The sequence below is a fragment of the Falco biarmicus genome, chromosome 9 (genome assembly GCF_023638135.1).
Source record: "Falco biarmicus isolate bFalBia1 chromosome 9, bFalBia1.pri, whole genome shotgun sequence".
Taxonomy (NCBI): domain Eukaryota; kingdom Metazoa; phylum Chordata; class Aves; order Falconiformes; family Falconidae; genus Falco; species Falco biarmicus.
In genome coordinates this window covers 3,219,369-3,237,953 of record NC_079296.1, presented here as the reverse complement: position 1 = coordinate 3,237,953, position 18,585 = coordinate 3,219,369, and the positions used below count along the sequence as shown (strand labels likewise).

General features: G+C 44.9%; 1 protein-coding gene across 3 annotated transcripts in view; it reads left to right on the top strand.

Moving 5' to 3' along the window:
* Positions 1-17,839, top strand: part of NEK6 (NIMA related kinase 6) — an 84,183-nt gene extending 66,344 nt beyond the window's left edge. For all 3 annotated transcript variants that reach the window (XM_056352877.1, XM_056352875.1, XM_056352876.1), the window contains exons 8-10: positions 5,362-5,456; positions 11,663-11,776; positions 15,724-17,839. In XM_056352877.1, the coding sequence (XP_056208852.1) occupies positions 5,362-5,456; positions 11,663-11,776; positions 15,724-15,834 (320 nt within the window). In that variant the 3' untranslated portion in view covers positions 15,835-17,839. The remainder of the gene's footprint in view (positions 1-5,361; positions 5,457-11,662; positions 11,777-15,723) is intronic.
* Positions 17,840-18,585: the final 746 nt, after the last annotated feature.

The window sequence follows — 18,585 nt, the reverse complement described above, 5'->3', positions numbered from 1 at the left end:
ATCTAATTCCCAAATTCTCCTTCTGGGAAAAGACCTCAGCCTTCTTGTTGGAAGTACAGCCCAAGTAACGCAAATGGTTAGAAACAGAAACTTAGGAACTAGACCCCTTTTAGGTAACATTGTACATTTTTCTTGGTAACCTACAAGCATGTCTGGAGAGATGAGACAGGTGAGAGTTGTGGACTTTCATTTTCAAGTAGAAATGCTTCCCTACTGTGTTTGCACCACTGGATGTTATTAAAACACACTACAAGATTTTTCTTTACTATATGTAATGTTCATGGAATATGTAATAGTGTGTCTTACATCTTAAAGCTAAGCTAGTAGTTCTGGAAATACTTTATAATTATTATTTTTAAAACTGGGTGGTTTTTTGTTATTCATGGATAGCATCTCAGTTTTTTGAGCATAGTTCTCTGCCTTTTTCATTTGTAATGAGCATGTTTCAAAAATCACAAGTATTTCAAAACATTGCAAAGTTTGTTTTGACAGGAGTGGAACATCTCTAGAATGAAGGAATGCTTTAATCAGTATTACCCCTTTGAGGCCTGTGTTGCGCTCTGATATCTCTTGGTTTGAAACTGGGAATACTCGGTAAAGATACAAGAAAGGTCAGAATTTGTTAGGTTCTTTCATATTCAGAACTCTTCCCTGCTGTGAGAAAGAAAAGTGATAGATTCAGAAACACTGTTCGGCTCGGTATTAAAAGATCAGCTGGAAGGTACTGGTGAAGGCGGAACAATAAAAGCTTTCCTTATCACTTTTTATTGTACTTTGCAGCCAAATACGGCCATGGAGTTTCATTAATATCAAGAGATGCTTATTTTTTATAACATTTAAAAAACCCCAACCCATACAGAGTCTATTAAAATATTTGGAAATACTCCGCACTGCTTTCAGTCTAATGACAATTTGCCTAAAGGTGTGGGAGAACCACTGCTGCAAGAGACTTGGCTCATTCACTGAATTTAACGTACCGCAGACTCTGACAGAGCCTCCTGAAAGTGCAAATCGGATTTTGTCTTGTTCCTGCCGATGAGCAGCTAGGGATGAATTCGCAAGGAGCATTGATCCCTGGCTGAACTGTGTGCGCGGGGGAAGCTCCGATGGAAGGTAACGGTGCCGCATGTGACTGTACTGGTAACCTGGCCACTGTCACAACAACAAAACTCCTCTGAGTCAAGCTGAAACATGTTTTCAAAACGGGTGAGCGTGCTGTTCCCTGTGTAGTGAAAGACTTGCTGAGTTCAACATAAGGCAGCTCTTCACCAGGGTGTTGCTGTGGCAGACGTGAGGATCCAGTGCAGAGTGCCCGTGCACGCTGGTTGCTGCAGTTGCACGGGTGGGATTTTTAATTTGGACTGGTTATGAGAGGAAAGAATTTGAATTTTATTTCTGGAATGACTTTACTGCCTTTGCCTGTGTGTTTTTCTGCTGATACAAGAGACTTTGTTCCTAATCTAACTGGGAATAGCTAGCATTTCCCAAATTTGGGTGTTGCAGATATCCCAGAGCTGTTCTGGGCCGTGTGGGTGTTGTCGCTGAGCACACAGGCAGTGCAGGGGAGAGGGGGAAGGAATGTTGTTCTGGTATCGCTGCGGTAGGCTGATATTCGAGTGAAGTGTTCTGACTTTCAGAAATAGAATGGGAAGATGCTTACTTAGTCATAATCTTCTCTACGTTTTGCAGCTTGTATAACTTTAAAGGCATTACTCTACCACCTGGTGATTAATATTGAATCTGAACAATATTTTGTATTTTCAGCAGGGCAAATGCCAAAGAAAGTTTCTGATTAATAGTCTCCGATTAGACCGTTCTTGTCAAATTGACTAATGTAATGCAATGGCGAGCCCTGACTGATTGCACTGGAAGCCTTGTGCGGTTTTCTAGAAGATGCTCATTACAGGAGATTCCCACGTAATGTTGGACAGGCCATAAAGAGAATTGGGCTTGTCAGTCTTTTATCATGACAGTTATTTAAAAATTAATGCATGGGTTTTGAAACGCAGAGCCCTGCGTGTTTGTACATTTGCTGGCAACACTGCAGTAATGGTAGGTAAATGTGCAAGGTGGACTCGAGGAAGTCAGCTCGGGCTGGACTGCTTCATGGACCCATTAATGTAATGGAACAGACTAATACGCAGAAAATCAAATACAGACTGTAACGCACTCATCCGTGTCATAAAGCCTGTCATTCTGCTTTGATCGAAGGTCGTTTTAAGGCATTATCTGAAACGACAGTTTTAGCCTACCGAGCAGACCCCTGCTAACATGGAAGGCAAGGCCATAACTTTAGACCCCACATTTTGTTATTTGCTCCGAGCTTGTGGCGCAGTGACCCAGAATAACTGATTGCAAGAGCAGCTACGGCTGGAGGCCACCCCTGGCACCAGCAGTCTGAAGCATGAAGACTTTGGGGAGTAAGTAGGAGTGACCTCGATGTTCCCTCCTGCCATGGAGTGCTGCCTGCCCGTGCTCAGCTCCTGTACCCGCTGTCAGTGGAGGGCTGGCACGTATTCTGCTTCGGCTGCTTGGTTAGCTCTCCTGGCAGTCCGAGAAAAGCCACAGCAGTGGGTAGCTGAAGGCAGGGAAATGTCTTACTGGTGTTCAGTGGGGACTTCCAAAACGGTCTTCAGGAACTTCACGTAACGAAATCGCCATTTCTTCTGCAGCCGCATGTTTTTAAGCAGGAAAATGGAGCAGTGCTATTCCAACCCAGTCAGTTCTTGTGCAGAAATCTGGCAAATGTGTGTGCAAATTGTGTGGAGAGCTGTGCTGTCTGTTGTGTGCATCTTGCATGCACATGGGAGGCATCCATGGAAAACCTTGTTGGGCGCTTTGAATTGAGTCCTGCCTGCTCTTGGTGTTTGTGAAGTTACTCTGTGCAGTCTGTTAAATATTACTATTAACAGAACTCCGGTCTCATCCATATGCAGAGGCCTTTCACTGGCAATTAAAACCAGCCAGATCTGGGACAGTGTCAGTTTGGCATGCTCCTGGGCTGGATATGATATTGCTGACCAGGGAAATATAATAATCTCCATGTGGTATTTTTCTTGTGTTGTAGTTTGTATAGAATTTGCAGAAATGTAATTTCTCATTAGGCTGCTCTCACATCGAAAATGAAGACATTTCTTATTTGAATGACCTGCAAACACAAGCTGAGTTTGTCATACAGGGGCAGCAGGTTAGTGAAAATCCTGGGGGACCAGATAAATGAGCCAGTCAGGGCGGTGGTCCCCTCTCTTGGTTACTGGTTCTGCTTTGGTGAGAAGATTTTTTAGATACATATTCCTGTGACGTCTTATGTTTCACACGGATGCCATAGGATTGATTTCACATTATATGCTCCGTTTCTGAATAGCTCTAGGTAAAAATTGTTGAGGTTTGGTAGACTCAAGATTTGGGCATATAGATGCATGACAAAAATGTATAATAAAGATTGAAAGGTGTTGGTTGGGGGCAGGGGGGGTGGTGGTGTTGATTTTGTTTTGAGGTAAGCTGCCCAGTTTTCACCCCAGAGAAGTAAAATGCCTTGAGTATTTTAAGGTGGAGTGGCTTGTGAGATATGATCTCAGTTTACCCCACAGAAAACTTTGGGCTTTGGAAGGCTGATACAGTAGAGACTTCAGTGATGGGGTAAACTGGGAGGTTGTGTTGCATATGGCATCCATACTTCCAGCAAGACCAGCATAAGGGGGGATGTTGGGGATGCTCTGCAGTAAATTGCATAATTGCATGCTAGCATTGATGGTACTAATTTCAAATCAGTGCTCTTTGTTTGGGCTAAATAACCTAGGATATTTTTGCATTTCTCCAATTTCCTACTTCTGTTAGGACGCTGCTCCGCTGAGAACGGAGAGCATTGCCTGACTCCTCTGTCTGTTGCTCTGTGGCTTGGTTGATAGAGTATCAAGAATTCTTTGGGGCTGTAAACATCTCTTTGTCCTGTGGGGACAGGCTACCCGTGGTGCCTGTATCAAAGGGATTCTGGCCTGTGTTTAGGTTTTCTGGGTGACAGAGGAATGCAATTAAGATTTGGATTCACATGTATGCTGAGCATGACACGGTCTAAACTAGAGGCGCCCCAAAACTTGTCTTGCTCGGGCATCGTGCTGACAGCAGCAGCTTTATGCCGGGTCGTCTGTGCACTTGATGGGGGTTGATTTTCGCCTTTCAGGAAGCTGTTGCTTTCTGCCCCACAACTCATTTGTTTCCTACAGTGCGCAAACCCCTCCTTAGGAACTTTGGGGGAACGTGGTGGCTGTTCTTCCCCCTCCACCTCTAACACCATCCTTCATCTGCTTATTAGTCTTCCAGCTGTCTGCAGGAAGCATTTCAAATGGAAAAATTGTAAACTGAATGTTAAAGGCAAATTAAACATTTGCCATCTTGTGTGGAAAGGTCTTTAATTAGGAGAAGGGTACACTGGAATGCCAAAAGAAAAAACAAAAAACAAACCTGACAGGGGACAGGCAAGCAGGGGAAGCAGGAGAAAAGAGAGCATATACAGTCCTTGGATGTTTTAATAAATGATGTATCTGAGGATTATTTGATGTAGTTGAGACTGCCAGGATGTCTTGTATTTTCAGTACCGCAACTGAAACTTATTTAGGATTTAAAAAAGAACTTTTTTAAGGTAAGGAATTTATTAATAATTTCCTGTAACTTCTGTCCAAAATGCTGGCGTAAATTTCTTTTGATAAAATACAGAGTTCTGGAAGTACATAGAAATCCCACAGCTTCTGATGTGACTGCAAGTTGGAGCAGCATTTTAAAGTTTGGAATTACTATCTTGGTTCTTTCAGAAAGTTTTTGAATGCCTGTCTGGTGCTGGGCTTGTTACATGTTTCTTTGCTGCAGTAAATGGTCTCCTGAACCCTTACGAAGGGTCCCCCCTCGTACCTGGATCCGCCCTGTCATGCTGCTTGTGCCGCTTGTCAGGGGACCGTGCAGGTGATGTGCTCACGGGAGCTGTTTTAGCAGAGCACATCCATGACATCTGACTTGCAGTTTCAGTGCTGTTGTATGAACCAAAGGGAGGATGGTCCTTTACGACTGCTCTGTCCATCTGAGACATTCTGAAGGTACCTGGAAGACTGGAAGGGAAAGAAAATGTTCCTCAAACTTCAGAAATACAGAACTTTTCAGTTGTGTTCACCAGTCCTCTATCTAAATGGTATCTTTGGTTCTATGCCTTCAAAACCATTATTTGTTTCCAAATTTTTTTACCGATCTCTTCTGATGAGCTATTTGTGCTAAACCTAATCCTTTAATGAAGTTGAACTGCGGTATTAATATGAGTTGCACAGTCACTTTTTAAGACGATAACTCCTCATTTTTTTGTTTGTTTTTTTACAGTGGGAACTCCATACTATATGTCCCCAGAAAGAATACATGAAAACGGCTATAACTTTAAATCTGATATCTGGTCTTTGGGCTGTTTATTGTATGAGGCAAGTATCTTCTAACTTTTTTTCCCCAGGTTGGTTTTGTAGCACACAGTGCCATACAGGTCAGACTTACTTCAGCTCGATTGTTGAGAAACCTTATGAAAAGTTACCTCTTTTTGTGCTCATCATGTGCTTCTTGAGCATGAACAACAAAGGGATTGTGCCATACAGCACAGTACTTGCACAAAGTTAATTTAGGAGGTTGCAGTAGCTGTTGAGGGTATAGACATAAACACGCCTGATAACTGCATTTTTTTGCTTCCTGCTGTGAGCAGAGCTGTTAGTAGGGCAGCATATTCATAGCTTCTCCTGAATATACTGCATTTGTTTTAGAAACAGCACATTCACTTGAATGGTAGCTACTGGTTTGTTGAATTCTAACCAGTTGGAATATTTTAATTTTGGGAGCTTTCAGTAAAGAAAAATAGAGGTTTTTATGTAATGTGAAATCAGTTTCTCTAACTTTATTAGGGTACAGCTGGAATATTTTCTGATTGTACATTGTCTTCTAGCTAAACGCAGATACAAAGCAGGCATGCTTTGTGTGAACAACACGCTTAGTGTGCAACTTTTCCTTAGAAGCTATTACGTATATTTTGAAGATAAGTGCTATGAGTTTGTAACAGTACTTTGAGTTCTGTGATTTCATTTTTAGCAGGGATCAGAGCGTATTGAACAGTCTTGCACTCATTTGTAATCTAATCGCAAATCTTTTTTTAGATGTATGCATCTTTGAATTCAAGTGACAGTGCATGTCAGCGTTTAGAAGGCTTTTATCCCAGCCCAGAGAATTTAAAATCTCTGGGATATTTAGTAATAAGAATATTGTTTGCATCCTCTTTGGTTGATATATTATGTGAACTGATGTCATTTTGCTTCTCACTACAGCTTCTCATAACCACATGGAATTAGAGAATAAACAGAAATGTACTTAATTTTGTGAGCACATCAGATGTGAAAACTACTGTGGTTAGGCATGTACTTCAGCTAGTTGATTAAATACTTTAGGAAAGATGGTATAAAAGTAAATTTTTCCCTAACACTGGTCTTCCCAGCAGGTGTTCAGAGCTTGTCACTGTTACGTACTTCTGAGGAGAACTCATCTGATACAACTAAACGCTTGCTCAGCGAGGTAGCGCGCTGCCCCCTCTGTGTTCCAAGCCCTGAGCCGTGCAGTTCGATAGGTGCTGGTTTACTGTTGGCGGAGTGTCAGAGCGCTGGGTGGTCTGCATCTCCAGTGGGAGATTGGGACTGGGAACTCAGTGAAATAAATGGATTAAGATCCTGCTGAAGGGGTTTGAGCAGTCTTGGAGGCTTGACTCCAGCAGCCCTTTGCTTCTCGCATGTAAGACAGCAGCACAGCAGCCCTCATACAGTTACAGACTCAGGTGTGGTCCAAAAAATACTCTTGGAGAGGAGCAAAATCCCAAAACTGTCCATTCTTTTTATATTCCTAGCAGCATCCATCCAAAAACCCTATCTCCACAGTGCTTCAGCCAGCCTGCTCGCAGCTGCTGACTGTCCTGTCCCTGTCAGGTGGCACAGGGTTTCGTTAAGGAAAAAAGATTTATCTGGGTGCCTGGGTTAAATACCCCACAAGTCACCATAAGCAGTGTGAAGTCCCGGCATCGGTCTTGCTAGTGTCGGAGCAAATGGCCACTAGATACACTGAAGGGAAGATCCGCTTTGGTGGAGACACTGGAGCCCGATGGGGTGGTATCACTGTTTTATTGTTAGAATTCCATGGGATGGGAGGGAGAGAAATGGAGAGATGCGAGTAAGATACCCTACTAAGTACTTGGTCAAAAAGATTTGGAAAATTGTGAGCTTAAATTGAGTGACTTTGTGCCCATCCTCAAATTCTCATTACCTCTAGTTGAAAGAATTCAAGAGACTTTTAATAATTCCTGAAGTGGCAGCAACGTACCATTAACAGGCTGGTATTTTTTTATGAAGGACGGTTTTGCCTGTAACGCTTCTAATGAGGTACTGAAAACCGGAATGATCCAGTGTAGCTGTGTGTACCTGGGTCTGCTGTGGCATTTGGGAAGGAATTGGGATGCTCTGCCGTGGGAGCAGGGAATAGAACGCCCGAGCTCCCAGTGGCTGAACAGTTCCAGGTATGCTTCATGCAGGGGGCCTGGCCTGGAGAGGGGCCTCAGCGTCAGCTCTGCCAAGTCCAGAACTTTGGCCCTGCCACGTGGGTTGGACTTCCCAAGTCTGGCAGCACGAAAGCTGCCCAAGTTGGACACCGCTACTCGCCTGCTGCTGTCGTGTGCAGCTTCTCTGTCAGGCTGCTTGGAGTCGTTTTGGAGGCTGAGCTCTGCTGGGATGGGATTCCAGATTTATGCAGAGAGAAATATTTAGCGTTGTGCTAAGATATGTTTTTGTTGCAGGCAATATGGTACCCTTATGGTGCAGTAGTCTTGGTACTCCTTATATTTCAAGAAGCTGACTTAATTGCGCACTAAACATAATTCTCTGGTAGGAGTAGCAGTACTGTAGTAACATGTGAAATATTTGGCATGTGAAGCGTTTTTAAATTTACTTCCTACGTAGGTAAGCCTTAGCTTTGGGAACAGGAGCTCTAAGATCTTGCAAATTCCAAGGAGGACTGGACAGTTACCAATTTTGTGTTCAGTACAGAAACAGCTACTTGACTTTTTAAACTTTGTAGAATTTGGAAAATTAAAAATCAAATTCGTATGTCTTTGAAGGAGCTGTATTTTATCTTTGCTAATTTCTTATAATGCAAATGTTTTTCCGTTTGGCTTAAAAGTAAGGAAGCGATGCGTATTGGGTGATGAGTCACTTCTGATATTTCTCCAGATAGATTGTGTAGATAAGCCGCAGAGAGATTTAATGTACAAATTGCCTTCAGAGACATGCGTGTCCACTAGAATCCACTTAGGGAACATTGAGGGGTTTGGGATGTGATGCCACATAGCACCACTTAACTTTGACATTGATAATCATACAGTGATTTTTATTAAATCTTATCAATATAGTAATAACTGTCTTCATCCCTCACTTCCTGTAGATATCTGTCAGCAAGATAACTTGGAGGGGATAAAAATAAGTTGTTAATTCCCAGAATATAGCTACAAGCAATGACTTTAGCAGTTCTGGCAAGGCGATCAATTTAAACACTAACAGTGATTCCTATATATATTTTTAACCAGTCGTACTGCATGGTGGTCATTTTAAATGGAGATCTAGCTGTCCTGTGGTAATTGCTCTAATCAAAATGTCAGGAGCAAACCCCAACATAGCATCACAAACTGCTGTTAGTGAGATGTTTGGAGCGCCTGTGGTCACGACCCCTACAGACCTGACTGTCGCAGTCGCCATGTGTGCATGCTCTCTTGCCATTTTCATTCCCTGCATTTACCACCCCAAAACCCCACCGTGTTTCCTTCTCGTTCTTCCCCTTTTGCACGTGACTGCTTAACTAGACTTGGAAAGAAAAGTTAATGGGAATTGAAAAACCCCTTTCAACCTTACTGGCATTATTGATGTTTGTATTGAAATCTCGGAGACCTTGTTTAACCCTTGATTGCCTTCTGTGCCTTTCCTAATGTGCCCATTAGTGGTTTTTCTTGGAACAATCTTGTGTGCTGGGCTCTTCAGTTTTGTTTTAACTGATTGAGAGCAGTTTGCTATCAATCTCTTAATTGGAGATTAGAGTCTCTAATTGGAGTCGGTAATTTTTTTCCCCACTGATTTGCCTGTTTTACTGTTATGACAGTAGTGAAGTAACAGCGATACAACATCACCTTTTTCCTTCAAAAAATTCCAAAAGGCTGTGAGCAGGGGGGTGTCAGGGCTCCTGCCCGGTTGTGGCTTCATTCACAAGCCTGTCAGGCGACGCTTCAGCCTCAGGTCTGTGGGGTTGATGAGGAATAACTTAGCATTACTACTAATAATAGTGGTGAAACCACAGAGAAGTAGAAGTGTGCCCGTTCCCCAACCCACTGTTTTGTGCAGCTGTTAAAGGCGTAATTCCTCGTGCTCAGCCTGCAGCAAAGCACAGTAAATGTCACCGGCACAGCAAATACCTCAAGCTGCATCACAAGAAGCATTACAGACAGAAAACTGAACCAGCTCGGAATTTTCTGAGATTTTTTGGGGAGCTATGTACTCAGTTCATTGTGTCCCTCTGTGTAATTTGGGTACCTTCACGTATTCTGTTTTACCATCCGTAAGACTCTGTATATCTGATAAATGCTTCTGGAAGAGCTTCCTGAAAAATATATTGGCCTGGTGGTACTTAAGTTTATCTTGATGTGTCCTGCGTTGCTTAACGCTTGGACCTGTGTTGATGGCAATGAGGCTTTGGTAGGAGACCCCTGGCTGCAGCCCACTGCCGGGGTGCCCGAGGGGGTGGCCTGGGGCTGCCCCTGCACCGGGCCGTGCCCTGCTGCTGCAGAGCCAGCCCACGCAGTGTGGCAGAGCCCTGCCCCGAGAAAACGCGGCTCGTCTGCACCGAATCACGAATGATCCATCAATCTTGATTCCGAACTGCAGGATAATAGATTGGAGGATCTAGTATTGACTTCTAATTCTTCTGGGAGCTCGCTGTGTGTGTCAGCAATGGGACAGCGTTCTTCAGATGGCTTTCACAGTGCATGGTAATGAGCAAAAGACTAATAATCGTCAAATAACCCCCTATTAAAGCCATAGTGAGAAGCATCAACTTCAGCCGCCCTCAGTATGAAAAGCTTGCCGATTTGACGTGGCTTGTAGCAAAATGGTTTTAAAAGATGTAAACAGAGTGGATAATACCCACAATTACTCAGTGGTGCTTCATTAGAAGGAGGTGCGGCAGCGCTGTGCGGGGCTGCCTCTGGCAGGCGTCGATGGACCGCAGTGAAGAGCAGCACTTGATTAACGCCCTGGGCTAATGAGCGCATGGGCGCAGCGTGGGCAGTGGCTGCGGGTGGCTCGGCTGGGCTTGGGTCCTGGGGGGGTGGGGGCGGGAGGGAAGGTGCTGAGCTCATTGTGCGTAACTTGAATAGACACAACTTCACCCACGTTTCTAAGTTCAAAAGAGCCCGTGTGGCTGCAGCTGTTTTTCCGAGGCTCATCGTCAGCGTTCGCTCAGAGCTCCTGGTTGAGAACTGGCGGTGTCAATGGCTTTCCGTGTACAGAAAGGCAGTTTCCTTCCTGAGACTCAAGTGTAATATAAACATGTCTTTGTAAGGAGGCTCTGCATGCCCTGGGAGGAATTCTTCCCCACCCAGAGCCTTCTGTCATGCTTTCCTTGCTGTGTGAGCAGCCTGTTTATCTCTGACATCTGTCATATTTTTGGAGATGCAAAGACTGGATTCATAAAACAGAACTGAAAGAGGAAAAAGAGCAGATTGATTAGGAAAAGTTTCAGTAGTTTGGTTTCCAGATCTGCCTGGGATACTCTTTTCTAAAGAGCAGACCTCCGGCAGGAGGAGGGGAATGTTTGTTTTGAGGTAATTTTTATTTTTTTTTTAAAGGCTGAATATAAGCTCATGCTTCTAAGGGTCTTTCCAAAAATAATCCAGTTATTCTTTGTAGCAGTCTGTTAAAAATCTGCCAGTTGCAGAGAGCAAATGAGCTGAATATGGTCGTAACCAAGGAATGTTAAAAGCATGAGATGTTTTCAAAGACAGAGGAGCTTCTACTTTTTAAAGAGATGATTGTGTTTGAGAGGTTTTCATGGTCCTCATCGAGCCACTTGGTTTCTGATTGTCCTACAGTCCAAGCATGCTATTTATTGGTTTTTTTAAAAAAAATAAAGGTACTTTCCTTCTGTGTACCTGGAGAACTGCCTGTATGCACCCAATGTCCCACATCTGAAATGTGTTGGGCAGAAAGAATCACGGTGACAGAAAAATGCGGAGACTTTTCCAGGCTCGGTGATGCCCAGGGGCTGTGCCAGGGTCACAGAGAGCTCCGGCGAAGGCAGGGCCGGGCTCCGGCATCGTGGGGTGCCCCAGAAGGCAGGGCCTGGCTGCCGGAGCAGGCACAGCTGGCACTGCCGTGTCTGTGACTGACGGGGACAGGACAGGGTGCTGTGGGGCACTGGGACAGGGCAGCTTGGCCTGTGGACAGCCTCAGAGAGCAGCAGCATCGCTTGCTCACTCTCAAAGAACAGAATTTGCTCTTGCAAATCACCAGTACTGAGGGCTATTAAATCCTTTGCGTTTCTGAAATACTCTGTTTTTTCTCTCCAGATGGCAGCTCTTCAGAGTCCTTTCTATGGAGATAAAATGAACCTGTTTTCTCTTTGCCAAAAAATAGAGCAATGTGACTACCCACCTCTTCCAGCTGAACATTATTCTGAAAAGGTAAATTGGGAGCGTTTTTTGCAGGGGAATGGGGGGGTGGGGTGCGGTGAAGTTCCTCCCCACACAGGGGAAAGGGAACCCCCACACACATGCACATCCAAGACAGAGCAGAAGGTGACCAGAGCGGCCTGGGTACCTTCAGGGCCGGCTGAGGAAGCTATCGTTGTGATGTCTGAATATTGACAAGCTAAATTAAGACAGAAAAGATGATTTCTTCATGTGGGGAATATTTTGAAACTGGAAGTCTGTGATGCTGGCAAAAACTAGCAATGAGCCGTGGGAAAGCCCTTTCCTTCACTTCCTTTCACTTAAAATAACATACTGTGAAACAGCACTTAAATTTTTGTTTGTGAAGTCTTCAGTGCATAACAAGGGGGGAAAGATTCTTTTTAAGAGGAAGAGGGGGAGGAAGGCTACTTAGTTTAATGCAATAAGCATCTATACAGCAGCCGTACAGGGGCTTTTGGAAGTCTGAGTTGTGCGCATGTGAAAGTGAAGGATGGAGAGTAGTAGCTGAACTGGAGTATATTAAAAAAAGCAATTGTCGCTGCGTGCTTGATTGGCAGTGTTTCACTTCAGCTGCAAACATGCCTGTTGTTTTTTGTTCAGGGCCTTTTGAGGTGGGGTGGGGTTGGTGCTTGGGGTTTTTTTCCCCTTACCTAGGCAAACCAGCTGCTTTTGCTTTCCCTTACCTCCTCATTCAGTTACAGTTGCCTCCTATTTGAAAGGAAATGGCCAATGTAATTTCACATGTTCACCGTATCCTTTGGGGTTTTTCTTTTGTTTTATTCTACCTCAAAAGTTCTAAGGAGCAAGAGACAGGATGCAAGGGAAATGCCGTATGCAGTTGGCAGCAGACGGTCCCGTCCCCACCCCAAGAGGGACCCTGCATCACACATGTTATTTACGGTTTTACTTGTTAAATAACTCTTGCAAAAATATTATTTGCGAACTGTTCTGGAAAAGTGATTTTTTTAAAATATTACGCGCCCCGCCCCCCGCCCCCCCCCAAGCTGCCATAGCAGCGAGTCCCGGCTCCGTGCATTCACGTTTGCCATGCTGTTGTAGCATGCATTTCAGGATATGCCTGCTGGCAGCAAGAATTAGTGTAAGTTGACAGATGTGTTTCCTGTCTTTACAATTACTGTCTGTTTGCTTCCCTCTGGCAGTGCTAAAGAGTGTGTGTAGTGTAGTGATACAATCCAGGGTGAGAAGGATGGTTTAAAGCTCAAAGGCGCCAGGTCCCAGAGAACGAGACTCCAGATGGTGTTCATACACTATTAACAGAATGCTTGACAAAGTCTGAGGAGGGCTGTGCCTTTGGCTGTAGCTCATCTCACTGCATCAGCTGCTGCTGCCTACTGGAAACGCAGAGCTTCGGTTTTGTGAATATTAGAACACGACTCCACCATGAACAATATTCCATTTAGTACGTCCCTTTAAAGGTTGCGTTTTCAAATGCTTTCGGAGTGGATAGCCAGAGGGGAAGGTGTGTTGGTGTCTCCCAGCAGCCAAGCTAGAGAAACCAGGCAGGATCGGAGGTGCAGAGGCAGCTGCCCGCAGCAGCAGGCTGCACCAGGGTTGTTCTCCCTGCGGCTGGCGGCTGGGTGCTTATCTCGGCCTGGTTCTACGTGTTTTCCTTCAAGAGCGAATGTCTCAGGTTTAGATTGAAAGGGCAGAGTCTTTGCAACCCCTCTAGCACTGTCACTGCCACAGGTCTGTGAGCGATGTGGGAAAGCAGCGAAGCCTTTACATCCTCCCACCTGCAGGCAGGGGTAAAGATTAGGCCTTGCCGTGCTGCAAAGCGTTCAGCGATGCTCCGGAGCCATCGGCACGTCTCCACTGCTCACACGGTCTCGAAGTGAAGCTTCAGCTGTAGGCTGACTGCGGATCACATGAATGTTTTAGTTGCGGCAGCGTTGTTTTAGGTGAACAAGGCAGAGCATTTACTGAAGAATGCCTTCTTCGATGATGTTTCCTTTCCGTGCCTTTCCTCTTTTCTGTAGCCTTTTGTGGCTAACCAGTCCGAATCCCCCCGTGATCAGCTGGCGTGCTGCTTGTAGCAGGAGGAGGAGCCGGGACTCCAGCCAGGATTAGTTTTCTATATCGGGACCAAATTTGCAGTAATTGGAGATGCTGGTTGGCGGTGCTTATCAAGGCTTAGTCCACCGGTTCTTGTAGATGATGGTGAAGTGCCTGCACTGTCCTGCTCATCGACAGAGCGCAGAGCTTGCCGGGCTGTGCTTGAGCCCTGGACTACATGGGAGCACAGCAGCTGGTTGGACAAATTGTATTGATCGTGCAGCTTCAGGTCAGAGGTTTAGAAGTGTTTTAAATTGTGGGCGTTTTCTGGTGGTCTTGTCTAGCCAGGGCTGAGGTACATGTTAAATCTTTGTGGTCTTAGGGTTACAAAGGCCGCACCTCCCTGCCCTGGGATGAATCCAAAAGTCACCGTAGCAGTTAGGAGAGACTGGGCCAGGGCCGGGCGGTGGCATTGGGTTTGCTCTGGAGGTGCCCTGGCTGGGGGGTTGCATTGCTCTCGGTGTGTGTGCATAAAGCGATAGGCGAGGTGACCAGCAGTGGTGGCACTGCCCCGTGCCCTCGCCCCCTGCCCTCGCCCCCTGCCCCCTGCGTGCCCCTGCCTCACCTGCCAGCCCTGGCCCACGGGCTGCTTGGCTGCTCTGCAGCAACCGCCACCGAAATGTGCATCTGCGGCAGCTGGAAGCACGGGGCCTTGCTCCATCCCGAGCTGAAAACCTCACTTCAGTACGTTCAGCAATGCAGCTGAAGCTGTGCTTGATAGCTGTATGGTCATGCTTTTAATTACCATTAAAATAATTGGCACTGTGGCTACTGGGAGGATGTGAGAAGATCAGAGGCTCAAGGCTGTTTCTCCCGGTGCCTCGGGGGTACGAGCAGCTTTCAGTGTCTGTATAATTAAAAGCTACAATCTTTCATGTGCACAATAGAGGGCTGGGAGGTGGGGAGACTTCAGCCCTTCTGCATTTTATTTATTAAACCTAATCAATGATCAGTCTCTCTTCTTCACAAAGGTTTTTAGGGAACGCTGGTGTTTGACAGCCGTGCCCCGCTATCTTAAGATACACAAGCGCTGTTCAGACTCTTACATTAAAAACCCTGAACTGGCTTGTTGCCAGGGCTGGTGTGGGACGGGGGGAGCAGGGGCTGTACAGCAGAGCTCTGTTCAGGCGCCCCCCTTTCCTCGGAGTCCGCTCCCACTGGCAAGTCCATCCCCACCTGCCAGCTCAGGCAGATTTCTGGTAGCGATGTCGTTTTTCTTTCCTTCAGCCCCATCCTGCCCGTGCCACTGGTGCCTCCCTCTGCCCACCGCTGCTTCCCCACCCCAGCCCTTGGTGCGTTTCGCTGGGTCATCAGTGCCGGGCTCCCTTCACTGCTGCTCCGACCGCTGTCGTGCTTCAGCCTCAGCTGACTGCGAGCTGCCGGTCATCTGATGATGCTGGTCATCTCTGCTCTGGTTCCCTGAAGTGAATCAAAAATTTCCCCAGGAAAAAAAAATCTGATTTTTTTCAAAAAGGAAAATGTCAGGGAGTGACAGCTCAGAGGTGGTTGTTGCATCCTCTGTAGGGCCACGCCAAACCACCGAGCCCCCGGGAGCCCCTGTGTGTGTATATGCTGGTAGCACATTGTAAATGGCAACGTAAAATCCACTGGGTTCTGTGGAAGATTTAAATCTTTGGTGATGAAGGTCTGGCGGAAACGGCTCTTCCTAGTCCTTTTGTAGAGTGGGGGGAACAGGGGACGGGACAGATGATGGACGTGTGCCTGCGGTCTGCCTGGAACATCTGTATGAAAGAGGTTCCCAGCCCCTGTCCTGGCTTCCAGTGGTCAGACAAATGTTCCCTTAACCTTTCCCAGTAAGAAATCGGCCAGTTCACTCATGTTTGTGTGCCCCTTCTGTCTTTCAGCTGCGGGAGCTGGTCAGCATGTGCATATACCCCGATCCAGATCAAAGACCTGACATTGGTTACGTGCACCAAATAGCAAAACAAATGCATGTTTGGACCTCCAGCACATGAACCATCTGCAAACACGCAGCGGCCAGCACAGCTCAGTCTTACTTGAATTTTTTTTCTCAGATGAAACCAACTGGTGCCTAGTCACACAAGTGAGAGGGTTGAGCACTCGTAGCAGGATGCTCCATTATTTCTGCAGGTTATTTGACAAGGACTCTTACAAGGTGGTCATGCTTTAAAGTGAAGATTCTGTGAGGTATTGCAAGTGATTATTTTTTTTGTTTTTTAAGGCCAATAACGTGTTACAGATGTAGATCATTTAAGGGTCCTTTCTTAAAACTGTTGTGTGTAATCTAGGATAGATGATATTAACACGGGTGTCAGAGCATTTGACGCACCCCTTCTATCTTAACTCTAATGTGAAATATTGAAATAATTCCTTCAGTGAAATCACTTTATACTAATGTAAGAATTGCAGTAGATTTTGTGTAATTTGTGTAACTGCTACTTTGCCTCTTCCGCAAATGATTAATAGCAAATTCAGTTACTTTGTATATTTTAAAGCAGCCATTTATGTGTTTTTATTAATTCCCTCCTCTTCAGACTTAGGAACTGGGAAGGGTGGGGGGGTGGGAAACACATTTGTTTCAAGATTATTTTTTTTTTAACTGAAAATTTAGAGTGAGTATTTTGCTAATGCATTTATCTGTTAACTTGGCTACAGCCAGTGAGGTGAGTTAAGCATGTACTTGGGGAGAAAAGAAGAACATGCAGACAAACCCAAAACAAGCATTGCTTCTGCAAGTAGTTTTCCCATTTGGCATAATTCTTCTTAAGACTACAGGTTCCTGTTGAAAACCAGTGTTTATCTCGGCCAACTAGATTTTGGTGAGGATACTTTTACATGTTCAGTAGTACGTGAGGTACTGTAGGTAGAACTTAAGCAAAGCAGTGTTTTAAACACTTGGAAAATTTTTAACAAAACCAAAATGCTTTGTGTATCTAACTACATAAGTATCAGCCCCTGTCTATTTAACTGTGAAAGCTAATTTACAGAATGTGAATTTTTATAAAATCTCAACCTGATTTGAAGGAGTCATCTTCTTTAACAACATGAAAATTTTCCACCAACTAAATCCATTCATTGAATCAATGATTTGGTTCATTACTGTTGATGAGAAATAGTCACTGCTTTAGGAACAAACGTGGATTCACGTTCAAGTGTTTCCATTTCATTTGCCTGTTCAGAGGAACAGGGCTGCACTTACTGTTCTTGAGGGCTACAGTGGGGGAATGAATACGCCTGTACTGTTCCAGTGCTGCTTCCGTGTGTGATGGTGGCTCATGCCAAAATGTAGTTTGTGTGTGACAGTTCAAATGCAGCCTGTGCCTGTTTTCTTTTGTGTTTTTTTTTTCTTAAGAAATGCATACAATCCTTGAATATTTTTTTTTTTTTTGAAATAAGGTTAGGGTTAGAGGGTTACATACATATATATGCTTTTAGTGGATATTTTTAACCTAATTTGCTCTACTTAAAGGAAAACTGCAGTGCCATCAACTACTTCCCATCAAATTTCAAAATATTTATATAGGGTAGCAAACAAAAGCTATTAATTGCTGTGAATAATGTTGGTATCATTAATGCAAGGTGCCATTTGTTGAGTCTTCTCAGCAGAAAGTTGAGCCTGCTGCTCTCATGAGAGATTCAGGAAATTCAAATCAGCATGAGAATACAGTGGAGGCACCAAATTCCTTCCCCCATTCCCCTGCTAATTTATACCCGGCTTCCGTAGCGATGAGTAGGTTTAAGACTGAAGACTGTCACACTGCAGCTTTCCTTTAAGCCACGGTGGCAGCTACACGTTCAGAGGATGGTTGTGCTGTGCCTCTTGGTGTAACACGGAAAAGGATCTTTGGCTTCCAGGGAAGCTCAGCTTAAATTTGAGTATCTTGAGAAGTCTGGTCACTTTCTTGCTACATAAGATTTATTAGCGCTTATAAGTAAATGTACTTCAAAAGGTAATTTTGTGCATTTTTAGATAAATAAAAAAATGATTTACAAAATAAACACCTTTGTTTAAAAAAAAAAAAAGTGTCCAGTATTAAGGAAAATGTTTAAAAAAAAAACCAAACCACTACTGCAAACAGGCCTAAATAATGTGTGAAACTGTTCCTAACAGCTATTTTGTGTATACTTTTCAATGTAAACGGTCAGCTGTCCTGATAGAACACTAGCTATGACAGTCTACACTCCAAACTGTAGCACATCTAAAGCTGTTTTCCCTGGATGGTTGTTGCAGGCGGCAGGGACTGGTACCCACCAGCCTTCTCAAGCTGCCTGTAGGCAACGTGCCTTCCCTTATGCGCCTTCCCTTCTGACTAAATGAGAACTGCAGGTTGATTTTCTTCTAGCTTTTTTATTTTTTCAGGATGAAACAGTTTGAAATTGGTTAATCTCTGATACCAGGGTGGAGGCAGATCTACTCCACCTCCTGTTTTCTGCAGCTGAACAGCCCCTGATAGCCAGCGTTACTCCCTGCAGTGGCGCAGGCAGCAGCAGGTCAGAACCAGCCCCGTGCACTGTTTTCATACCACTTCTGTGGTATGTATCCATCAAAAAACCCGTCCATCGACGGTAAACTGAAACTTGCCAAACTGGGCTTACGCGGAGTAGTTTTACCCTTGCACTGTTGTTCCTAGAGTGAAGTAAAAAACCAGCTCTTGTACTTTGTGGGTTTTCTTCCCCAACAACAGTGTGGTGCACAGTACCTGCTCCAGGAGCCTGGCTCTCTTTGTCATGCTAATACAGATCTT